Source organism: Pelobates fuscus, chromosome 7 (genome assembly GCF_036172605.1).
Source record: "Pelobates fuscus isolate aPelFus1 chromosome 7, aPelFus1.pri, whole genome shotgun sequence".
NCBI lineage: Eukaryota > Metazoa > Chordata > Amphibia > Anura > Pelobatidae > Pelobates > Pelobates fuscus.
In genome coordinates this window covers 72,263,200-72,290,177 of record NC_086323.1, presented here as the reverse complement: position 1 = coordinate 72,290,177, position 26,978 = coordinate 72,263,200, and the positions used below count along the sequence as shown (strand labels likewise).

The 26,978-nt window shown below is 38.4% G+C and overlaps 1 protein-coding gene across 2 annotated transcripts in view; it reads right to left on the bottom strand.

The window, feature by feature from the left end:
- CDC14A (cell division cycle 14A) overlaps positions 1-26,978 on the bottom strand; it is a 72,097-nt gene that overhangs the window by 37,608 nt on the left and 7,511 nt on the right. Inside the window, exons 2-6 of one of the 2 annotated variants that reach the window (XM_063427329.1) lie at positions 22,602-22,692; positions 14,829-14,904; positions 9,764-9,796; positions 5,769-5,861; positions 1,070-1,149 (exon numbers count right to left, since the gene is read on the bottom strand). In XM_063427329.1, the coding sequence (XP_063283399.1) occupies positions 1,070-1,149; positions 5,769-5,861; positions 9,764-9,796; positions 14,829-14,904; positions 22,602-22,692 (373 nt within the window). The remainder of the gene's footprint in view (positions 1-1,069; positions 1,150-5,768; positions 5,862-9,763; positions 9,797-14,828; positions 14,905-22,601; positions 22,693-26,978) is intronic. The other variant, XM_063427330.1, reaches the window with a different exon arrangement.

Genomic DNA, 26,978 nt, shown 5'->3' with positions numbered 1-26,978 from the left:
TAAAATAGCCTCGCTTTCAATTTTTACTAATCATTCATACTGCCCAAACATTTGTCAATAGGGCAGTTTGTTTTTAAGTTCAAAACAATTAACTGTTTAGTGAATAAACCTCTAAGAGAACACTAGCACTGCCTGCTATATACTACCAATGTAATGCTTGCTTAAAGGACCACTCTAGGCACCCAGACCACTTCAGCTTAATGAAGTGGTCTGGGTGCCAGGTCCAGCTAGGGTTAACCCATTTTTTCATAAACATAGCAGTTTCAGAGAAACTGCTATGTTTATGAATGGGTTAAGCCTTCCCCCTATGTCCTCTAGTGGCTGTCTCATTGACAGCCGCTAGAGGCGCTTGCGTGATTCTCACTGTGAAAATCACAGTGAGAGCACGCAAGCGTCCATAGGAAAGCATTATGAATGCTTTCCTATGTGACCGGCTGAATGCGCGCGCAGCTCTTGCCGCGCGTGCACATTCAGCCGACGGGGAGGAGAAGAGGCGGATCGGAGGAGGAGAGCAGGAGGAGATCTCTCCGCCCAGCGCTGGAAAAAGGTAAGATTTAACCCCTTTCCACTTTCCAGAGCCGGGCGGGAGGGGGGCCCTGAGGGTGGGGGCACCCTCAGGGCACTCTAGTGCCAGGAAAACGAATATGTTTTCCTGGCACTAGAGTGGTCCTTTAAGACATGCTCTCTCTTTAGCATTCTTCCTCCCACCTCTATATTATTTATTTTAACTGCCCTTGGTTACATTTTTGCATTTTTTGTGTGCCAGTGGGCTGCGCAGTACAATGTGACTGGTACTCCACATTTGACTATCAAATATTTAAAAATATGCCCTTTCTATGCACCACCTTTTACCTAGAAGTTAACCATTACAAACTCATTTGTGTGATTTAAACCTCAACATATTTAACAAAACACCAGATCTATTTAATCAATATACATAGTATAGTCAATTTTATTAGATTTTCAAACTCCATCAGTGTCAAAAGCAGTACGACAATGATCAGGACTTATGGTTAGTACAGGATCCTAAGAAGAACATATTTAAGAAACAGAGCAGTAGTTGACTTACCTAAAAGGTAGATACTGTGGGCTAGCCCCACTCAGCAGAGCTCTATATGCCTCTTCTGGAGTCTTCTTTAAATAAATAACCTATAATGAAGATTACAAGAAGATGATCAATGATTTACTTCACTAGAAAAAAAAAACAGCGAAAGGAATGTTGTTGAGAAGGAAACATGAATGCATCACAGAGCAACAAGCTTGCAAAGTGTGGTGATACAGATACATATACCATAAAGGTAATACACCAATCACAGTTAAAGGGACACTACAGACAACAGAACAACTACAGCTTAAAGGGACACTATAGTCACCTGAACAACTTTAGCTTAATGAAGAAGTTTTGGTGTATAGAACATGCCCTTGCAGCCTTACTGCACAATCCTCTGCCATTTAGGAGTTAAATCCCTTTGTTTATGAACCCTAGTCACACCTCCCTGCATGTGACTTGCACAGCCTTCCATAAACACTTCCTGTAAAGAGAGCCCTATTTAGGCTTTCTTTATTTGAAGTTCTGTTTAATTAAGATTTTCTAATTCCCTGCTATGTTAATAGCTTGCTAGACCCTGCAAGAGCCTCCTGTATGTGATTAAAGTTCAATTTAGAGATTGAGATACAATTATTTAAGGTAAATTACATTTGTTTGAAAGTGAAACCAGTTTTTTTTCATGCAGGCTCTGTCAATCATAGCCAGGAGAGGTGTGGCTAGGGCTGCATACACAGAAACAAAGTGATTTAACTCCTAAATGACAGTGAATTGAGCAGTGAAATTGCAGGGGTATAATCTATACACTAAAACTGCTTTATTTAGCTAAAGTAATTTAGGTGACTATAGTGTTCCTTTAATGTAGTTGTTCTGGTGAGTATAAAAGTTCCCTTCAGGCATTTTCATGTAAACACTGCCTTTTCAGAAAAAAGGCAGTGTTTACATTGCCCCTAGGGACATCTCCAAGTGGCCACTCCTCAGATGGCCACTGGAGGGGCTTCCTGGCTAAGGACTGCACAGTAAGCAGCCCTGCTGTTCAGCGTCCCCACTCTCTGCATGGAGACACTAAATTTTCCTCAGAGATGCATTGATTCAATGCATCTCTATGAGGAGGTCCTGATTGGCCAAAACTGCATTTTTCCCTATGGGAAAGCATTATATTGGCAAAAAATCGGCCATTTTGATGATGCCACAAAGGGGCGGACCCAGTGCCGGCACACCCGCGCGGTACTTTAAAGAAGGTGATTTTTAAACTTTTATAGGGGGGGCAATTTACTGTGTGTGTGCTGGCTGTATGTTGTGTGTGTCTGGTGTATGTGTCTGTTGGCTGTATGCTGCATGTTGTGTGTACTGGCTGTATGTTGTGTGTGTGTGGGGGGGCTGGCTGTCTGTTGTGTATGCTGTGTGTGTGCTGGATCTCCAACTCTCACCAACCCTTAAGCCAAATTGTGCTCCAATACATGAAGCACATGCCTCAGACCATGACCATGACCTGCTCCTCGCAGTTCCGGCACTCACTGAGTCAGAGTGCATGCTGGGAGTCTGCAATGCGCTCTGACTCCATAGAGCACGTCATAGCCGTAGATTCGTCATCTATTGAGGTCTGCAAGCACTAAGTGTATACCATTCACATGCCGTGCCCCAAACACGGTTCTCTTTCTAGTAGCCCTGACACTTTTCCGCAGCAGGACTAAATTCCAAAACAAACTGCCTGCCCGGAAATTGAATCAGGCCATACATATTTCACATCACTGCCCTAGTTAATCTGTACTGGCCATAGCTCTTTAATTTAAAAGAAAAATACAATTCTCCCTCCCTCCTCCAGACTCTCTTAATCACATCAATGGAACAAATCAATTGAGTGAGTATGGGTCACTGACTTGCCTCTATACAGATAGGCTGTTCCCAAGTCTTCCAAATAATTGGCCAACTGCTGTCTTCAAAATACTTTGGAAACACAGTGGCTCCTACTAGAGAGAGGATTTTTAAAGGAAAACTTCAATCGCCAGCACAACTTAAAACGACACTTCAGGCGTAAACCTTTGGGCATTGACCCAAAATACGTGCATTTACCAAGTTTTGGCCTCATGTACATGTTGTATTTATATATATATATATATATATATATATATATATATATATATATATTTATTTTATTAAATAAGCGGAGCACTCCACAGGATTTTTTTAAAGTGTGTAATGAAAATTAAATCAACGATGTGTAATGAAAATTAAATCAACAAATATAAATAGATATATACACACACTGAACAAAATTATAAATGCAACACTTTTGTTTTTGCCCCCATTTTTTACGAGATGAACTCAAAGATCTAAGACTTTTTCTATGTACACAAAAGGCCTATTTCTCTCAAATATTGTTCACAAATCTGTCTAAATCTGTGTTAGTGAGCACTTCTCCTTTTGCCAAGATAATCCATCCACCCTGACAGGTGTGGCATATCAAGATGCTGATTAGACAGCATGATTATTGCAAAGGTGTGCCTTAGACTGACCACAATAAAAGGCCACTATAAAATGTGCAGGAAATGAAGCGTTCTTTAACTACTGTCAACTTATCAGTTATTACAGGGGTGCCCAAAAGCTAGATCCCTAGATGTTTTAAAACTACAGCTTCCATGAAGCTTTGTCATTCAAAAGGCATGCAAAGCATCATGGGAGTTGTAGTTCTACAACATCCAGGAATCTACTTGTTGGGCATCCCCGATTCATAACTTTGCAAAACAGCACATGTTGATATATACCGGTACTACAAAATATATATTTTTTTTTTTCCATGATCGTTCCTTTTTACATTATTTTGGGATCTGACAACTAAATGTAGTCATACAATATTAGTAGACTAAAAACAAACTGCACCAGATAACATACAAGACATTGGAATGGATTCCGTTTCCTTTATATCCTATGTTAACGTTTACAAAGCAGACAGCCTAGTGTTTCTGAAAAGAGGACACAATTGGCTTGCCTTTATGGGAGCTCTGAGCTTCACGCAAGCTACATGAAAACACAGGCTGATTTTGTAGCCAACACTGACATACGAAACCTGCTCTATTTATTTCTGTTCTTCCGGAAAATATTAACAAGGTAGAATGAGAAGCTCCCAAACAAAAGGGAATACTGGGTAGTCACAGTGGAATGGAGAAGAGAATAAAAAGCTACCAGGTACAGTTCAGGAGATCATCTTTCTTCACAGTCTGTATGGTTTACTAATCATCCTGCTTCTAACACAGTCTATATATGGTGTACATGTTTACTGAGAATGTCTAGACACTGTCTACATAATTTACCAATAATCCTTCATATACCGTGTAAATGGTTTAGCAATATTCTTTATATAATGTTTATATAGCTTACTAATAATGGCTATATATGGTCTACATGGTACATCCTTCTTCAAACTGTCTATATACAGTCTATTAGGCTTATTAAGAATGTCTATAGGATTTACTAAAGATCCTTCCTGGAACTGCAAACTGTGTATACAGTTTACTAATAATATCTATATACTGTCTATAGTTATTACCAATAATCCTTCTTCAAATATACTGGTTGGCCACCATGGCGTTGTGCTCGGCTCCGCCCCGCCTCCTTGGCTGAGATCATTGTTGAAAAGCATTGGATCGGTTGAGATTGTCAATTCTGATGATCTCAACCAAGGAGATGGATTGGGGGTGGGTAAAGTGCTGACTGACCTACGCAGTGCAGGAATAAAGGTCCTTTTTTTTTTTTTTTTTTTTTTTAAACTTACTTAAGGAGGGCAAGAGTTGGCCGCCCACCTACATAGTGTTCCATTAAGTGGTTTGACAAATTACGGTGTAAGATACTCTTTGAACATAACATCTACAGTGGGCTAGTGTGTTTATGGTACTTGGAGTGTTCCTTTAAAATATAATTATTAGCAGGGAGCATACGCAGAACATGAATTTCATAATAGTAGTACTGTTAAAATGACCAATTTTTTTTTTTTTTTTTTAAACACACAGACTGGTATCAGATTATACACAAGAATACAAACCACTACGATTTGTATTAGGCTACATATTATCACCTATCAGAACCAAAAATACACAGATTTGGTAAAATCAGATGGCTATACTGTACTAAACCAAACAATACATAAAAAAATGTTTTAAATAAATGTTGTCGCACCTACAACTTCAGAAAAAAATCACGACTGTCCACGCTAAATGCAATTGACAAAGATAATGCATAAGTGTAACTTCCACATTATCAATGAGGTTAAGGGGGGCAGTTTCATGATACAAGATAGAGACCCTGTTTTTTGTCAAACTGCTCCTAAACAGTTTAAGAAAGAACCAGGGCACAGCATGAAGACACTGTTAGAAACATAATCACTACACTAAGTTCTAGTGCTAACACTGTTAATAATGTCCTTAATTATTATTTATAAACCTCCAACAAATTCTGCAGCGCTGTACAATAGATGGGCTAAAAACAAAAAAGTTTCAAAAAGTGAAACATACAGTTCCCTGCTCAAACAAGCTTTGGTGAGCTGGAATTATAGTCTAATATTGTTCGAGTGCAACTCTAGCCTAAAACACATTGAGCCTCTCAAAATGCTAAAAATACATGTATCTGAAAGAACTTATATAAGTTTAGTGTCACTTTAAGAGGTTTTTATTTATTATTGACAATATCATTACAACTGTAGTAGCCTTGAAAATGATGAAATACTCACCGCATAGGCACCAATAAGAAAACCTGCGTTTGCTCTTTTCCTCTGGTCAAACCCGGTATAATAAACAATTTTCTTTCCCGACAAACTGAACGACTAAAAAAAGAAAAATAGGCATTACAAAAACAAGGCTGCATGGGGCATGTGATATTAGCAGTCAAATAATGTAATGTAATTTGCAATGTAGACCCCAGCTTTCCACTTTGCAGAAAACTGATTTTTTTTTTCTTTTACTAAATAAACAAATAAAAAATAAAAATGTATTATACATAAACACACTATTTAAAGCTACGTTAATACTTCTCCTTCACATAAACACACATGAGCTACTATGAACCCATCTGTCTATCTGTGCAGATTGTACTTTATGATGTTAGTTTTCAAAAAGACTCTTTATATGGAGAATGTCTGTTCCGATGGAGAGACTAACATTTCATTTGATTATGTCTACTAGACTAGACGGGATATTATAGAAGACGTATTTTAGAAGCTATTTTTAGAATTGTTTTATTTAAATCACAGATACAATTTAATATGGCTTTAAAATTGTATAACTATAAATTTCTACTCTCATGTAAGTGAGAGTCTACATATGTCTCTGGTTCCCCACCATCACCACTTAAAGAATAAGTCGCAGAAAGCAATCTGTATGATTGAGTTTTACAACGGTCTTATCCTCCTCACCTACCCTGCACAAAGCTGTTTGTTATGTATAAACAAACACCAATAAATAAATACACATACACAGGAAACCACTGTATCATATAGTTGTTGAGATATGAAAATGTTCTCATAACAGGAAGAACATATTAAAAGTATCCCAAGATGACTCAAAATTCACCACTTGTCCAACTATAGGCAGAGAGACCCTGTGCTTAATTACAGTGCTAGCATCATATATAATCAAACACTAACAGACAATACCGCTTTTATACAGTTTTCCTAGCTATTGTTTTCCGGGTCAGAGAATGCTGTGGTCTCCATTGCATTCCTACAACCCAATATAATGATGCTGGAGTACTGAGTGCATGTTCAAGAAAACTTGAGGATTCAAAAAGCATGTTTAGGTTACGACCACCTTTAAGAGAACCTTAAGCTACATGCACATGCATAGGCGCTATACCGATATACAATACCAAACAGAAGGTGGAAAGCGCACTTATGTGAAACAGTGTAAAACCATTTACAGTGAGCGCACTCAAAAAAAAAAGTATAGAAATGCCCTGTAATGATTCTCCCAGATGTCTGAAAAATAGAATACTCAACATAGGGCAATATTGTAGTATACAAAATTGGCAAAGAATATCATGTATACACAAAATAGTTCACATCCCACTAATATTACCATCTTAGTCTATCCCCTTTGATCCTATCTCACTTATATTTCTCTCATTTTTAGAATCTCTCCCTTTATATTTTATTATTCTTAACCATTTTATCTATGTTAAGTTCTTTTTTATATTTTTATGCTTTTTATGTATATTTATAAAAAAAATCTTTTTTCTTCTTGCCTCCTTGCAGTTTATTTATATGGACATATTCCTTTAACTTGGTACTTGTCTCTCCCTGGGAGGATATTCGACTGGGATCCTGACCATAGGAACTACCACACTCCTACTATGCTGTATAACTTGAGCCGGTGTTACACAGGCTCATAAAAATGTGAGTGGGATGTGACCTATTTCGTGTATATGTGATATTGTTTGCCATTTTTGTATATGACAATATTGCCCTATGTTGAGCATTCTCTTTTCCAGACATCTGGGAGAACCATTCCAGGGTATTTCTATTTTTTTTTTTTTTATTAGAGTGTGCTCACTGGAATTGTTTTTTACACTGTTACACATAAGTGCCCTTTCCACCTTCTGTTTGGTTTTGTGTATTACTGTGGAAATTAGTGATTGTTTTCACGGTGGAGTATAGCAGCATTGTTTTACACGCTTATAGTGCATTTTTTACCATTTTTGCTATACCAATTTAACACACACAAATACTGTGATCCATGCTCAACTTGAACAACTGTTGAGCATATCTATCCAAATGAGCTGGATCCAATAAGATGTCCACAATTTGAATGTGTCACTGGCACATTGAGGTAGTCCCCCATGACCAGCCTTTATAACACATTTGAGATTTAATGTTTTAAACTGGGAAGGTAGACATCTTACAAGAAAACAAAAGGGTTACTTTGTTGTTTTTTTTAAATCAGATACATACGTGAGGGACAGAAATGTAAAGTACATATATTAAACCAAAATCCAAATTTTTGGACAGACACACAAAGATGATGGATGTTGCATATGTAAAGTCGGTCATGCAAACTGGTCCTATAGACAGACAATGTGCATGTTAAAATGATATGATGCTTGCACAGACAGCAGCAGAATATAAAGAGACAATCACACACATACTTAGTTTCTTTTTAACAGTGATCCAAGGGTTAAAGGAAGATTTAACTTTTATATAGTGTCATATGTACAGTATTGCATTAGAACATTATGTACTTGTTAAGTTATTAATAGATGTAACCAGAGATCCCTAGGTTTTTCCAAAGCTCATTTATATGATATTTTACTAGGGATCCAATTTCTTTTGGGGTTTCAGTGACATATTTCTTGTTCCCACGCACAGGAAGGTTTATTGTAAAATTATGTTAAAAATTCAGGGACTGTTTTTGAAATCATGCGGTTGTCTATGTTGTGCTGCAAAGTACCTAATCAAAGAGCATCATTAAAATTCTCTAAAATCATATGTTCATATGTGTAAATCTACATTAATGTAACAGTTATGGTGATTATATTCCACCTTTCTTATGAAATAACATAAATTGGCAATCTAAGCACCATAACCACTTCAGACCACTATAGTTCTTGCAGGGTACTGGCAAAGTCTTCTGGTTCGGTTTCAAACAGTTGTTGAGTGGTATAACACAATCACGGGGTCTCCCAACAACCCAGAGCTCAACATCATACTTATTGTATGGCTAATGCAGATGTTACACTTCTAAATTGTTAATATCAATTGTATTAATATTTTGAGGTCATCCAATCTCATTCACTCAGTGGCATCCAAATATAAAAGTTATATTCTAGCTATGAACCCCATGTTTTCAATAAACATTATGCACGGAGGACCGAAGGGGACAAAAAAAACAAAAAAAACGTCCATGACCATTTCTGCCTATTTAAAGTGATCATGGAGGAAGGAATCTGTCGGTGCAGTTTTTCCTCAGGGGCTAGTTACAACCCCAGCATACGTTACTTATTCTGTGCATATCTTACATCTGTTTTCAGTGCGTGCTGGTAACCAACGTTCTAGAATTTTCCCATTGCAGGCTGTATGCTTGAAGTTTGTGTCTCCCATCCCTTCCTACCTCCTTCATTGCAGCCGCCCTATCCTATCCATTAATTTTCTTTAGGGTCCCTCTTTCCTTCCTGTCCACATGTGCGCTCTGAGCCAGCTAAATGGTCCAATTAAAGGTTTCTCTATGAGAAGAATTTGATTGGACATGCTGTGACGTCAGGAGGGAGCATGCTGAACAGGGCTGGGAGCTTCACCCAGTACTTGATTTCTGGTTAGTTAAATGGCCTATATTTGTAAGAAGGGTTAGAGTAGAGTAGGGGGGTGTTGTGTTGTACAGTGGTAGTGTGTGGCATGAAGAATACATTTCCAAAATAATGAATACATACAATTTGTCCCAGTTTTACTGCTTTGGAAAAGGCCTTATCATACAGTCACACAGTTTCATCAATCAGTAGTGAAGCAACACTGACTTAACTTCTGGATTTTACATCGTATGTAAATATACAAAATAGTCAAACAAATATTTAGTTGCCTTGACCCTTTTGTGGTACTTAGCTGGACCAGGAGGTTATTGTGGGTTCTGTGTCCACAATGTAATGAGGTAAAATTAAGGTAAAGAAATGTGATATTGCAGGACAGTCAGCCTATATAGAAAATTCATCAGCAAGCAATATACAAAATAAATCCATATATACCTTTATTTTGTCATATAAATATAAAAATCCAGACTGAAACAACAAAACAAAAATGTTACTTTTACAGAACATGCCAAGTTCTCTCATTATTATCATTTAGAAGGTGCTGTCATGTTCCCCAGTGCTTTTACAAAACATGCAAATACGTTAAACCCACAAGGAGGTAGTGAGGGCCCTGCTTATAAGCTTACAATCTAAATGAAAAAAGGCACAATTACACAATAGATTAAAGGTAAAGTACATTTTGTTCACAGTAGAAATAGGGCTGGGGGTGTAACCAGCATAGCGTGTAAAGAATATGTGACTACAATAAGGGTGAATGAAGACAGAATGTTCAAATGAAGAAATTGGTTAGTCAATATGCCTTATTTCTATGGTGGATTTCTGAAATATCGGTTTTCAAACACTGTCTGATCTAATTTGCTTGTGTATAGCTGTAGTATACTAAAAAAGTAAAGATGAGCTTTTGTTATTTTGAGATATATATATATATATATATATATATATACATACACACATTTTTTAAACTTTATATAGTTTTGAGGTGACAGTTGTACAGTTGTCTGTTAATCAAGGTGCAGGGACATAAACCCGATAGGAGATGTGAGGGACATAACGTACATGTTTAGAGGTTAGAGGCATTCAAACTGTTGGGTTTACAGAAAAGACAGGTGTTCTAGCGAGTTGGATTTATTAACTTAACAGCAAATCGTGAATAAGTTGAAACATTAGGTGAGAACAGATGAGATGGCCAATTTACGTCTATATTTCCCTAAACTGGTAGTAAACACATTACAATGCACTGTTCTGGGAATGCCTTTAGAATGATCACAGTATGTGTCCCTTACACTGTTAATCTGAAAAGGATCAATATAACTGATCACTCCTTACATGTGCAGTGATCTTGTGGGATAGAATGCATAAACTTGTATGTGGCCTGGGGTTATGCTCAAAAAGCAGTGAAATCAAACAGAACAAATGGACATGATAGTTTTTTTTTTTCATTACAATTCCAATTCTACCATTACTAGTGCCCCAAGCTAGGGTTAGAGAGAGATGCATTGTGTGCTATACTGAAATCCCACAACCTGCAGGAAGCAATTAACAGTCCTGCCCCTGGTTGTGACCACACACACACACACACAGTCGTATTGCCTTGGTGATCTCTGGGCAACATATACATACACAAGCAAAGTAGCATTCAGCTGCCAAACTTTACCTTCAACATCCTCCACAAAGAACAGCTTCTCCAAACATTCTGAACAATGAAACACAGAATTACACACTGCAATCACTGCTATTTACAATGCTGCTTTCAACTGCTTATCATTAATCAGCGTCTGCATTGAAAACTGATAATGTCCTGCTCTTTCTTCACATAATGCCCGATTTCACTCCAAATCATTACTGTACACATTTTCAATTTGCATATAAATCAGAGTCTACTAAGTATCTGAATATTCATAATAACTGCTCTTTATTATATATTTAGAATTATTTTAGAATTGGTTTACAAAGTAGCAAGAATTTGGGACACATATCCAGGAACAAGCTTTCTTAATAGCTGTGCTGCTGTAAAATACCTGAAAAACTTATTTTTGGACTTTAGATTCCTTACAATTTAACTTAAAACATCTTAAAATCTATTTTAAGTTAATTTGTAAGGTTTGAAGCTTTTTATTTTTGTGAATACCCTTTTTTTTTTTGGTCCATTTGTCACTCATACAAATGCACTATTGAATTATTTTTATAAGCCACAGATGTATATCTATAGGTGGTCTATATAAATACATTAAGTTGCCACGATTATTGTCTTCGTAAACATTATGAAACTTTGATTTTAAGAAAAGAAACACCTACTGCAAGAGATGTTAACCTTTCATAATGTATTAAAGAAATTAGCCTTTGCACCCTCCCAAGAATAAGGATGGGGGAGGTAGGTTATTAGATCCCTTAATTACTGAATACAACTTGCTATAGTAACCAAACACAGCAGAAAACAATCTGTTCGTGATCCAAACATTTCTGATGAACCTGTGCATGGTGACTTGCAATGAAACAGAACTCAAAGGAAATGTCAAATTTAAGGACAGACTAGCTGAACAAAAAGCATGGATAACTTAAATAATTTTTCCTGTTCGGCTATTTTGACCTTATCTTTGGAATTAACCGATTTACCACTCTGGTGAATAGCCCTGACAATGAATTCAAAGTGAATATCACATTTTAAACCCCAATAGCCAAATAGGAAGACTTATGATGACAGCCAAGTTTTAAATTCAGCTTTTGTGGTCTCAAAAATTAATTCCTGGCAATCCACACTTTAGAGAATCCTCACAAATTAATAATGCGTGCTTGTAACACCACATTTATTAACAGGCAACAACATAACCTGGGAGATGACAGAAAGCGTTGTTAGAATTTATACTAGTTAATGATCTAGGACAGTGCTCTTACATGTCTCTACAGCACCCACCAACATGCCAGAATTGTTATTACATCCATACTCCGAGACAGGTGACTGACACTTAGCCCTTGAACCAGTAGAAATACCCTCTAATCCTTACCAGTTGGTGGGTATACGGACAAACTTGAAGAACACAGAGCTAGAGAAATATAAGTACATATTGTTTTTTTATAATTAAGTCTGAGATTAAGAGAGATCGCCTACAAACCCTGTGAATGGTACCTTGTAACTCACAATAACGAGGCTCTCTCTCTATTATTCCTGCAAGTGGGCACCTGGATAACTAATCTAGTATATAAGGAGAAAGATCTGAGTTTGGGATGGCAGAGATGGATGTCAGGGCCCCCTTGCCATTTAGCACCCTACGCAAGTGAGACAGATTGCAATTACCAATTACACAGTACCTACTGAGTTTGTCCTCCCAGTGGCTCCTGCTCTTTCCCACACAACCATGAGCATGGCTATCTGCTGTGCTTCAATCTCATGTGGATAATCAAAAGATCCAATTTATTTGGGTCACACACACAATAGTTTCTGGGAAAACTGGGACATTTCTGCTAATGCTGGGCTTGTCTTGGTAAAACTGGACACGTGACAGCTCTGTTAAAGAGGACATTTATCAGACTCCCTGATCTTTGACAAAAGCATAATAGGAGGCAGGTTTACCCCAGGAGAGACTGGCATGGAACAAGCTACAGTGCATTCTGAGAAGGTATTTAGATCCTAGCATGTACTTGGCACTCAGGTGGCTAGCTGGATTTGCTTAGATTTTTTTAAAGTTGGTACAAAGTGACTGGTTCTTTGTGTAGAGCTCACGAAGCTCAGATTCCTTGCACAATCAGAGCGAATCGGGGAGGGGACAGATAACAAAACAGGGGGAAGGGATCCTAACACTGGTTCATTTCATTCCAAGGGACTTGTCTATATTGTTGCCGGTTCATCTCCTGGAAACAGACTGGCATAGATATAAAACAATAGGAAATATCATATTTGTTAATAGGGCAAGCATTGCCTAATTCGATATGATTAAAGGGGAAATATCAAACCAATGAAGCCTGTAAACCTTGGTTAGAAAGCCAAGTCTTGGTAACATGCAGTTAAAATTTGAAACAAACGGGGATAAATTATATCCAACTTTTTAAATAGACCTGGAGGGTTCATCGGGTGTGGAAGTACAGAATAGGATAGACATGAGAAAATGAAAACACGATATGACTGAAAATACGATGTGTGACCATTAAGATAGCAATAGAGTTAAATGCTGTGCAATAATACATTCAGTTCCGGTGAGACATATCATAAAATTCACTGATTTCAATAATCATCCTGCAACTGGCAGACACAGTCATAGAAAGGCCAGAAAATTCAGGTGCAGGCAAGAACAAGAGGGAGTTAAATGAGATCACAATCTAGGAAGCCATAAACCCAATGCTGGAGAGTATGGAGTGATGTATCACAGTGTACAAGGTGGCCCATAAGTCCCTACCCATCCAGCACACAGATACACAAGATATATGGGTGGGTAGGGACTAACGGGCCACCCTGTATATGCAGTTAAAAAACATCTGCATGCAGTGACAGGATCATAAGCGATTACTGGGTGCATAGAGTGACAGGTCACGCCAGGACACAGTGATATGTCACAATAAGTGACAAGTGATTGCAGGGAGAAGTCATGGTCACAATACTAGATGTAAGATGTGAGAGTTTGCAGTGCTGATTGGATTCAGTGAACACTCACAATCAGGTCAGAGTCAGAATACTAGTTTCAAACAATTAGAGGTCACATTAAAGGGACACTGTAGTTACGGTAACTACTTTATTTCATTAAAGTAGTTATAGTGTATGGAGTCCCCTGGAGCGGTCCTTCCATTCGGTGCAAAAATTTTTAATGTTTTAATGCTCAACGAGAGTTCCCATCAGCCCATCCCCTCTGTGCTGCTTGGGCTAATGAGGAAGCATTATCCTCAGCATTAATGGACAGCAATGATTGGCTGAGAGTGTCAGCTGACCGTATTCAGCCTATCACAGTATCCATTGCTGTTATAACTTGGTATGGTTAGAAGCAAGTGTGTAATCTCTGTCTTAGTTATACCTTCACCAGGGGTCAGACTATGGTAGGCTGAGGGCCCTCATTCAGTGTTAAACTGCTTAAAAATAGTTTGATATTGAATGGAGGGACAGTGCCAAAGGACTCCAGGCACTATAACTAATTCAATGAGATGAAATGGTTGTAGTGTCTACAGTGTTCCTTTAAGAGCTCTGAGTGCATGCACTCAGGACACTGAGCTCATGCAGTGAAAGATGACAGTCAGGACACTGGGCACAGGCAGTGAGAGGTCGCAGTCATGGCAGTAAGAGATTGAGGTCATGGCAGTGAGAGATCGCAGTCATGGCACTGGGTGCATGCAGTGAGAGATCGCAGTCAGAATACTGAGTGCATGCAGTAAGAGACCGCAGTCAGGACACTGGGTGTATGCAGTGTGAAATCGCAGTCATGATACCTAGTGCGTGCCGTAAGAGATCGCAGTCAGGACACTGGGTGCATGCAGTGTGATATTGCAGTATTCAGAGAGATAGAGAGCTAAACCAACATACCTTAAGCTTTTTGTTGAGTTTGCAGCAGAACCTGTAGAGCAGGGCAAGGTTCAGAGGTCCGAAATCTGCATAAAAGCTGAGAGTAAAGAATAAAAATGTGTTAAAGCCTTATCTGAAGTAGTATAGGACATAACAGATCAAATGGATTCATGTTAGTATTTGGAACCATTCTGCATTTTTAAGGCATAAAATCCCAAAGGTAATACTGGACCATAGGTGGGTATAGGACAAAGCGGGTTAACCAAGTCAATGATCCTATATATTAAAAGCAGAATGAACACATGTGAGGAAACACAGATGGACTGATTTAGCAGAAATTAGGGATTGCTGAAGGGGTAAATAATTCCTGAGAGAGCAATATGGTTACAATAGGTTTCCTGGCAGCAATGCTAAAACAAAAGATAGACATACCAGTTATTTAAATAATGACATACATAATAAGAGTAAAGGTTTTTGGGGGCTTTTATTTTTATTTTTTGCTATATTTTAATTCACCTACAAGTGTTTAATAAATATTTGACTTCCTATACTTTGCATGCAGACATGTCAAATCACACAATTTTATCATGTGACATACAATGCACCAACAGTCCTCTCCATCACCTGAATGAGTGGCTCTGTCACCAGATGTCAAGAGAAAAGGGGCAAAGTGCAAAGGAAGCGCAAGTCGGAGGGTATTTCAGGGCAAATTCTGCAATGCAGTTTACAGGTTTCAGAGTTTTCCAAGCTTGTTTCTTTTTAGCAGACACTGCTTTGTCTGACTGGGAGCAGCACATTTAGGACTAGTCTCCAAATCGCCCAGTTTACCTCCAGATTGCTTTAAATGAAAAGCTAAACTGTAAATTCAGTAAATTTGGAGCTTAGTAAGATAACCCCAAAACGAATCAATAGCATTCAATTTTATATACTAAGAAAAAAAATTACAAATACATTCAAACAATTGATGCATTAACGAATACAATCACATATTTATATACCTCCTTCCCTTTCTGTTTTTGGCTATGTTTGTCGTTAAATAGTACTGCATAATCCTGAACCTCATGCCTGCTATATGTTAAGCCTAACCTGCCTATGCCGCATGTCCCCAACATTAGATAGGGCTACCCAGCATGTTAATATACAGTTCTCAGATTTTGTCTATTTTGTTGTTTTTTTTCTTCGTTCTGCTTTTGTGTTCCAACATGTGCCTAACATTAATAGCCTCACAAGCCCAGCCGGCTCCTCAGACATATGCACTGCCCCACGTCCCTGCTCAGGCGCAAACGTCACTACCATATGTAGCCAGAATATGCAAGCTGTGATATATAATTACTCTGTTCATATATGTTACACTACTTAAAAAAAAACCAAAAAAAAACAGTGCAGTATGCTTTGAATTCTATACAATGTATATTATCAATGTACCTATGCTTATTCATACCATTGCCAAATTATGTACCCACTACTGCACTATCAAAAATAAAGAATTAAAATGAAAAATAGTACTGCATAATATTATTATTACATGTGTTTTTGACGTTTTAACCGCTATTCCATCCACCAAATACAGCCAGATTAATTTTTTTACTGCAATGTTTCCACTAGAATAGGTTTCTTATGTGAAAAACATGCAACTTACTACACTGGATGAATAATGCTCATAACTCTTGTATTCTATGCAAATTGCATTAATAAAAAAGGTAAGAAAACATTGGCACTGAACATCTATTTAGTTGAAAATGAGAGTCAGAAACCTCACTACATTTGCACTGCGGAGGTGACCCAGCTGAAGGATGGGAGATGGGAACACACATAATGGCTGTCGTCCCACGCCTTCCACAGGGCAGTTCACTACTAAATACATTAAGTAGTAAACTATGTAGCCATCATCAAGTAATAAAAAAAAAAACTAATCATGGAAGCCCATAAATACTTGTGAGTTTCTACTGATAATAGCCGAATGTCTCCGTGTGGTCTATACACCTGAATTTATTATGACCAATGCATTTTATGGTCAGAGCATGGAGATTATGAACATAGAACAATTTAAGGTCAAAGTTCTAAATAAACGTTACTACAGAAACCATCAGAATATTCAGCTTATTTTTGTCACGTTTAGAACACTTCTTCAAAACTGTAAATAATAACCTCAGAGATAAAGGAAACACGTCTAGGTTCACACATCAAAAAAGAATGAGAAAACAAATCAGAACTGAGAGTCTTAATAAAGTTTGTTAAGTACAAACTAGTCTATGTCCCTCTAAGAGGTAATTAAATCTAAATGAATGCACAAATTTACAGTTGTTTTCATAAGGATATGACTGAGACTTTACGGATCTTCAGTGTCTAATTAGATGAAGAGAGAATTAAACAGATTTGAAAATGTAGCAGTAACACAGGGAGACGGGGGAATAAAGTTTAAGAAATGGAAAAGAGAGACAAACACTAAAGAGAAGACCATAAACAACTATAGAGGAGGAGATGATTATGACACATGGTCTCCCAGGGAAGGAGTACTAGACAGATAAAGCACAAAATGCAAAGGATATATATTGAGAAAGGTGATAAAATAGACAATGATTTCAAGAAGGAACAAAGCTGATTGGGAAAAAAAAGCAAACAGATGAGGATGGAAAAAAAAGAAATAAAAAGAAACGGAGGAAGAGATTCAGTCTCGTGTAACTGTGCAGGTTTCAGAGATGGCTCAGAGCCAAGTAAAAAGCTTTACAGAGTGTCCAGGAAGGAACACACCCACACAGTATTAAGAACAATGGATCACAAACAGGACATAAAGGGTTTAACCCCTTAAGGACCAAACTTCTGGAATAAAATGGAATCATGACGTGTCAGACATGTCGTGTGTCCTTAAGGGGTTAATAGAAATCATGTAGTATGGGGGAGAAGTGCAGTTACCGATATTTATTGGGGACCAGAGGTCAGCACAATTACTCGGCAAAACATGGAATTTTTTCATTACAGGAGAAGGGGAGACAGTAACAGCATCACATCAGCCATTTGTCTCAGATCATTATTTCTCCAGAGTCACACATTTTTGAAAGACTCAATGCGCAATGCAAACGACTATAATTCCAGCGTGTGTCATAGAAAATCTATGTACAGTTTTCTGCACATGCACACAGACGGTTTGCTCACCGGACAACGTAAAGCTCACCCTCTCATTCCAGATTCCCACCTCTCAATGTTTGGAGCTGTGGCAGGGTAATGGTATTATGTAGTGGGCATCCTATCAATTGACAATTTAAAATGATTCTCTCACCCCAACCACTGTTTGCAATGTAAATGTAGAATAAAGAATAATGATTACGGCAGTCTGTAAATAAATGTATGAATTAAAGTGAAAAAATGAAGTGTTTCATTGTAGCAGTAGAATACAATCATATTAATTTGTCAAATTGCAAATTAAATTTGTCATTTTGCTACGTAGAATATTCATTTTATATAGTACGCTTGTAAACAAACTCTCAAAAACCTGTGGGTTAGGCTATTCCTGTTAGGAGCCCAGATCCCAGAAGTCCTTTTTAATCTGGGAGTGTTGGGACTTGGGAGGTATGTATTTATAATGCATACCTGTATTCCTTCCTATATCATGTGAGAATTTGGAAAGCAGGTACATAAAGGAGAATTTGTTTTGATAAAGACTGCAGCTCCTTTTTATATTATCACCAATGGGTTATTCACTAAATCAGCAAATATAATTTACAAAGAAATTTCTAATTTTATAACAGAATACATTATTTTTCCAACTTTTACATTTGTTTGTAAAATGTCCAACTCCCTTGTCAGTTCTTTATAGTTTCCTGTATAGTGGATAACCCAGTCAATTTCTGTATTTAATTCTAAAGGTACAGCACACAGCTGACCATCAACCAAAAATCTGAACAAAATTAATTTGCTATTGGGCTTTGGACCATGCAATACATGGTTAGGTATGACTGGTTAATAGAAATAGGTTATAAAGCATTAGCATACCATGTTTTGTAATTATACTAAGTACATTACAGGATGGAAGCAATCATTTAAAGAATACTACACATCTAAAATACTGGATGCGGTCACCCTTTCTCCGCACCCCTTTGATCATTTCCTTATTTTATTACATTATTATCTGTGAGGGAGGATCATTCAAATTTGTTGACAAGTAGTGATTTAGTATTCTTTTAAGCTATAATTTTTCTTGTATATTTTTAAAGTCCATTTTATATGGATAGTTTATGTAAAAGACTTGTTTTTGTCATTTACTGCCAAAAAGTGTATCCCCTACCCTAACTGTTATTAAATTCAGGTGTATGCGTCAGTACATCAATGAATGGTTTTGCTTTACACACCCTGCTTAAAGGAAACAGTCACCTCAAAGGATTTAGAACATAAAAAAAAAGTTTTTACATAATGTTGAAGCAGAATTAAAGGAAAGCTTCAGATTGCTGTAGTGGTTATATTATCAGGGGGGCTCTGTCACCCCTCCATTGTAAAGACAGTTTGACTTTTTAGCTGGGGTCTACTGGGCACCGTTCCTCGCCTTCATTATTTATGTCAGAGAGCTGGAAACTATGGTAAGTTTACCTTTTAAAGGGGGACAGGCTACCTAGACACTATAGGGTCAGGAATGCATGTTTGTGTTACTGACCCTATAGTGTTCCTTTAAGGGATTAACTATGCCGATACATTTGTTTACATTGAAGGAAAATAAATGTATGGCTTAATATGCTAATCTCCTTTTTCTCAATTTCAACAGGAATTATTTAGGCAATTTAACTAGCAAGATGTATACTAAACTGTGCTTTATGAAAAACACACACAGCTAGTTTCCTATACAAATGAATGGGACTCGATGAGCATCTCTTAATTCACTTGATAGAAATTAATGGAGCAACCTGGGCAAGTGAATGCAAATTGCTCGCTGTTGCATTAGCTATATGAAAGCAGGCCATCATTTCTTTTATGAAGCACAGAGCACATTCAACAATATTCCCAATAAAGCAGTGGGCAGAACAAGATTAATACCATATACTTCTATGCAGTGTTGGAACTTCTGCATAAATAAAAAAACTAACCGATGCCAATATCCATATGCAAATTCACAGTCTACATAACAACTGTGACTCCCTGGTGACAGTGTGACATTTATTGTAGGCTGTGTTTTATTGCACTATTTAAGTTCTAACACGTGTATAATAAGTGTTACTAACCTACATTTACACAAATTCATCAAAGAGATTATTAACTCCTGAGACATTTTATACAAGAATTTAAGTGCCATTCGTTAAGCATTTTTTGTTTTGTTATTTTAAAGCAGGCTTCACCAAACTCCAGCCCTCCAGATGTTGCTGAACTACAACTCCCATGATTCTCAGCCCATCTATTTCATTCATAGAATCATGGGAGTTGTAGTTCAGAAACATCTGGAGGGCCGGAGTTTGGGGAAGCCGGTTTTAAAGTGTCTCATGCAAAACCTTCATGCTGTTACGTTATAGATAATATGTATAAATTACAACAGTCAAACGGCTAATAAATTTTAAAAATGAATAATTACTACTGAAATAAAGGGCTTATTCATGAGTCAAAGAAAATCTAAATGGCAAAATTAAGACAGCCAAGCTGTGACTAGAGCTGAATTAGAAAGTTCGTCCAGATCAACTACTTTAGCCTAAATTTCGCCATTCAGATCGGAACTTAAAGCAATCGGAAGTTTGTTGAATAAAACGTTACATTTTTATATATTATTGCTAAACTGTTATAACTTTTCTGTCTCCTCCCACAATCCTAAAAATTGACACAATGTTAGAAGTGGAAACAAGCTGTGCATTATGGGATCGCCTGCAGTGCAGAGGGGTCTGTGTCTGTGTCTGCCCCTAAATGCTGATCACTCCTGCCCATATTACAACTGAAATGGGCTTACATTGTTATGGAGGTGAACGTGAACTGGCCCAACCTGATGAAAATCCAATAAATTATCAATTCAAAGTTTACTCTCTGCAGACTGATTTACAGTAAAATGCATGCATCACACATAGGCAGAGCAAGTGCAAAAAACATGTATTTACATATTTTATTTTAGCACTAAGAATGTGTTCCTGTGTGTCCAGCTCATCTTCTTGCTAATACATGTCTGCTAGTCCACCTATTGTACAGCGCTACGGAATTTTTTGGTGCTTTATAAATAATAATAATTTAGATAAAGTTGTTATTGTGACCGGAGTATCCCTTTAAATAAAGGAGTATCACTTTAATGCTTGCTGCATTCTGGAACAGGCAATATGTGATTTTGGCCATTTCATTGTTTATCTGTGTTGAAGCTAACTGTCACAAGAACTGACAAATAAACCCACTCCAAACGGAGATTATTTCTCAATGACAGTTTAATTAAAGAAGGTTTGGCTTGACATTCCTTGTGATGCATTCCAGTACATCAGCAGGGTTACACATGATAAACACACAGAATAACAGTATAATATATATATATATATATATATATATATGTGTGGTACGCTTGGAGAAAATCTGCTCTTCATCCAACATAATAAAAATCTGTGCTGTCCTTTGTGAATTACATAAATCAAGGAGTTTATTCAGGAAATACAAGAATGCAGTTTACTGAAAACTGAAGTGCAAAGCTTACAAAAGTGCTTATGGTAGAAATCTAATACTCGTCAACCTATTGTTCCTGTAACATTCTGTGACTGTCTCTTTATTCTTCAATTTCCCCCTTTTATAATATTGTACAGTAAATTGGTGTTATTTGCCCCACCTCCTTGGTTGAGCTCATCAGAATTGATCTAAGTCAATCCAACGCTTTCCTATGGGAAAGCATTGGATTGGCTGAGATTGTCAATTGTGATGATGTCAGCCAAGGAGGTGGATCGGGGGCAGGGCAAGCGTCGGCAGACCCGCGTGGTGCTGGTATAAAAGGTGAGTTTTTACTGTATTTGAGGAAGGCACGGGGGGGAGGCAGGAGGCTAAACAGTGTTTTTAACACTAAGATCATGAATACACGTTTGTGTTCCTGACCCTATAATGTTACTTTAACCATAGCTGTATTTATTAAAGGACCACTCTAGAGCCAGGAAAACATACTCGTTTTCCTGGCACTAGAGTGCCCTGAGGGTGCCCCCACCCTCAGGGACCCCCTCCCGCCCGGCTCTGGAAAGGGGAAAGTGTTTAAAACTTACCTTTTTCCAGCGGTGGGCGGGGAGCTCTCCTCCTCCGATCCTCCTCTTCTCCTCCCCGTCGGCTGAATGCGCACGCGCGGCAAGAGCTGCGCGCGCATTCACCCGGTCACATAGGAAAGCATTCATAATGCTTTCCTATGGACGCTTGCGTGCTCTCACTGTGATTTTCACAGTGAGAATCACGCAAGCTCCTCTAGCGGCTGTCAATGAGACAGCCACTAGAGGAATTAGGGGAAGGCTTAACCCATTCACAAACATAGCAGTTTCTCTGAAACTGCTATGTTTATGAAAAAATGGGTTAACCCTAGAAGGACCTGGCACCCAGACCACTTCATTAAGCTGAAGTGGTCTGGGTGCCTAGAGTGGTCCTTTAAGAAAAAAAACATCTGCCTTAAAACAAGCCAAACTGGAACGATATCTGATCTAAAGAGTTTTTCCAGTTTGGCTACTTTGGCCTCAAATATGGATTTCACATTGAATTGCTAACAATACTCATTTTGATAAATAACGCTCTAAATATCTTAGGAAAGCAATAGACGTCTTGGCATTTAATCTATATATGTTACTAAAAGAGCATAAATATAACACATGAGCTAGAAGTACTTACTTCTCATATACAAATTCCTCGTCTGTGCAGAAGTAGTGCGTATTTATAGTGCTCTTTGGTTTATTCCTCAAGGTAGCAAAATATAAGCGATCTGCAAAAAAAAAAAAACGACATGATATTTAATGTTGGTGAAGACACACAGATCCGCATTTATCAGATATTAAAGCACATAGAATATTATAAAGTTTGCAAAATGGATGGGCATGGCAATATAAAAAACAGCATATTACAATTAGCATATTGGTGGCATATATAACTAAATCTGTTGTTAATCACACTACGTATCTGGTAGGGTAGGCAGGCCATGGTTTTTTTGGGATTGCTAACCCCCCTAGCACATGTGACAGCAGTGATGTGCAGTTCCTTGTCTGACCTTCTAACTTGTGATCACCTATGTGCGCCTATGACAGTCTACCATTATTTTTGTTGCCATATGATTGGGTTGATGATGACAGATAATAAGATTGAAACATGTGAGTGCTCTTAGTAACATAGCTGTATAGGATTGAAGGCAGCAGATAGAGAGGTCATAGCCCACTCATCATCCTACACTGCTCACCTGATCAGAACCGTGCCTATAAGAAATGCAATATAAAGAGATATATCTAATAAATATGGGTATTAATATTTAAAAAAAAAGTTAACTGCTCCAATCAGCTAAAAGCAGTCAGATTTCAGTTCTGAAGATGGTCAGCTGGTTCAGATCTAACAAGGACATGGTTTTACAAGACATAAACAAAACATTTGCAACATACACAAAACAAATGGCTACCCATTAGCAGTTTTTACAGGTATGGTGTGATTGAAGATATGCAGAGCCGGTTCTTCTCAGAGATTGCAGGCTATTGGAATTTCAGATCACACTTCCAGAGCTGTGTATGAGAAAGCTGCTTGACCTGCTTTTTTGGTGTTAATGAAACATAATTTTTTATTTCTTTTTTTATAAAATGCACAATGTCAGCATACTTTCATACATCCCCAGTGTCTCTATTTAAAAGGGATAGCCCCTATTTTAGGCACAAATCGCTCTATTCTTCTTTTCTATCTGAATGTCTCTCCTTTGTAGGAGCTTAATATTCTTGGTGTGTCTGAGTGTATGGCAGAGTTTCCACAACAATAACATTTACAGTTAAAGGACCACTATAGTGCCAGGAAAACAAACTCGTTTTCCTGGCACAATAGTGCCCTGAGGGTGTCCCACTCCCGCCGGGCTGACGGGGGAGGAAGGGAGTTAAACACTCACCTTTCTCCAGCGCCGGGCTCCCTCGGTCGTCATTGGCTGGCCGCGCACGCAATTCAGCCAGTCCATAGGAAAGCATTCTCAATGCTTTCCTATGGACGCTGGCGTCTTCTCACTGTGAAAATCACAGTGAGAAGCGCGGAGGCGCCTCTAGCGGCTGTCAATGAGACAGCCACTAGAGGCTGGATTAACCCATATGTAAACATAACAGTTTCTCTGAAACTGCTATGTTTACAGCAGGCAGGGTTAATCCTAGATGGACCTGGAACCCAGACCACTTCATTGAGCTGAATTGGTCTGGGTGCCTATAGTGGTCCTTTAACCCCTTAAGGACACATGGCATGTGTGACATGTCATGATTGCCTTTTATTCCAGAAGTTTGGTCCTTAAGGGGTTAAGGGTCTTTAAATTACAATAACTGTGATTAGAAATCAGCCTGTGTAAATAGGATAAATTATTCTTGTTCTAAATTACATTATAGATGTATAGATTGTTATAGGAAACCACCTAAAATTTGACAGTACAGCCCTCCCACCCTGGCAACACCCCACTGCACCCCCTAAATTGGAAGCGTCTGTCTTTGTCAATTTAAAATGCTGGGAGGTATATAATTTGCATGGTGATGGAGGACATCAAAAAGATTCAATGAATCTATTTCTGTTTGAAAGTCGGTAATCGCTGTCTGACTGACACTAGTAGGCATGTAAACTGCACAATGCAAACAGTTTGGATTTTCAAAGCTGCATGGGCAGCATCTGTGCCCCAAAATCACTTAAGGGAAATAGTATGCCAGAAGTGGGCTGTGGGGAGAAGAGATTAGCATGCTAGTCAGGTAGTGAAGAGCACAGAGGAGAAGCGTGAACGGATACAGAAATACAAACATTGTAAAATGAGCGGTCATAATAGAAATAGCTGTAACTATAATAACAAACATTGATCAGCCACAACATTAAAACCACGGACAGGTGAAGTGAATAACATTGATTATATTGTTACAAATTCACCTGTCAAGGGGGCAATATATTAGGCAGCAAGTGAACAGTCAGTTCTTCAATTTAGTGTGGTGGAAAATGGGCATGCAAAAAGATTTGAGTGACTTTGGCAAAGGCCAAATAGTGATGGTTAGACAGCTGGGACAGATCATCTACAAAACGGCAAGTCTTGTGGGGTGTTCCCAGTATGCAGTGGTTAGTACCTACTAAAAGTGGTGCAAGAAAGGACAACCAGTGAACTGGTGTCAGTGTCATGAGCACCCTAAACTCATTGATGCAAGTGGGAAGCCAAGGCTAACCCATCTGGTCCAATCACACGAGAGCTACCGGTGCTCAAATTGCTGAAAAATGTGATGCCAGCCATGATAGTGAGGTGTCAGAACAAACAGTGCATCGCAATTCGCAGTGTATGAGTCTGCATAGCTGAAGACTGTTTACAGTGCTCATAATGACCTTTGTCCACCGCGCCTTCAAAGGGGACGTGAGCGTCAGAACTGGACAATGGAGCAATGGAAGGTTTCTTGGTGTGATGACTTTCATTTTCTAATAGATTAACTGAATGGATGGGTGCATGTGCGTCGTTTACCTGTGTAAGAGATAGCAGGATGCACTATGGGAAGAAGGCAGGCCTGCAGAGGCAGTGATATGCTCAGGGAATTTTTTTCTGAGAAAACCTTGAGTCCTGGAATTCATGTGAATGTTACTTTGACATCTAACACCTACCTAGAGATTGTTGCAGACCATTTACACCCCTTAATGGCAATGCTGTTAGATGAATGCAGTGGCCTCTTTCAGCGGGATAATGCACCCACTCACACTGCAAAAATTGTTCAGGAATGGTTTGAGGAACACGACAAAGAGCTCAAGGTGTTGCCTTGACCTACAGATTCCCCAGATCTCAATCTGATTGAGCATCTGTGGAACAACAAATGTGATCCAGGAAGGCCCCACCTTGCAACTTGCAGGACTTCAAGGGCCTGCTGCTAATGATTTGGTGATAGTTACAAGACACGTTCAGAGGTCTTGTGGAATCCATGCCTCAACGTATCAGAGCTGTGGTTTTAATATTGCGGCTAATTAGTGTATGTCCCAAGATAAGGATACACTTGGGCTTAAATGCTAGTTTATTTTGATTTTAAAAGGATAAAATAGTCACCAAAACAAATTTAGATTAATGAAGCAGTTGTGTTTTTGTTTATCGATCATGCCCCTGCAGTCTCACTGCTGAATTCACTGCAATTTATGAGTTCAATCATTTTTGTTCCTGTTTATGCAGCTCTAACCACTCTTCCCCTGGCTGTGACTGACACAGCCTGCATGAAAACATGGTTTTATTTATTTTCAATCAGATATAACTTACTTTAAATGTTTGTATCTCCTGCTCTGTAAATTGAACTTTAATTACACACAGGAGACTCCGGCAGGGTCTGGCAATCTTTTAACAGTTCAGGAGAATATACATTCTAAATTAAACAGGAAGTATAAACATTAGATTACTCTTTACAGGAGGTGCTTAGGAAGGCTGAGTAAGTACAAGAACTGTAGTAAGACCGCAGGGACATGATCTATACACCAAGACTAGTACCCGGCGACACATCATAAGTGCCAAACTATTCTTAAACGGTTTAATGCTTAAAGCAGCACTGTCACCGTCTGGGGACTTTGCAGAATCAGCAGAGACCTCTGATGGTGACATCACCTCTGAGGGTCAGGCGGGGGCAGGTAAAGGTGAGTTCTACTTACCTGAACCTGTCCCTCGTGGGTGTAGCCATCTTCCTCTGGCGGGTGCTCTCCAATTTCTGGAGCTTCAGCTGCCAGGAGCAAACGTCACTGCTGTACTCTTGCACATGCACAAAAGTACAGCATTAAGGTGTATGGAGAACCCCACAAGATACTCCATAGATAAAACCAATTCCCTGCAGCCGTCACTGGTGACAGCTGGGAGGATTGACACTAGCTCTGCTCAGTGTTTAGATGTGTCATGTATAGGAAATATACAAATACAAAGTAGTCCCTACTTTGTCTAAGTATATCTTTAACTGGAACACATACTATAGCATCTATAACACTGGTTATAGTACAGAACACTGGTTAATATCAGCATAGCACTGTCCACTTATATAATAAAGATCATGTCACCTATAT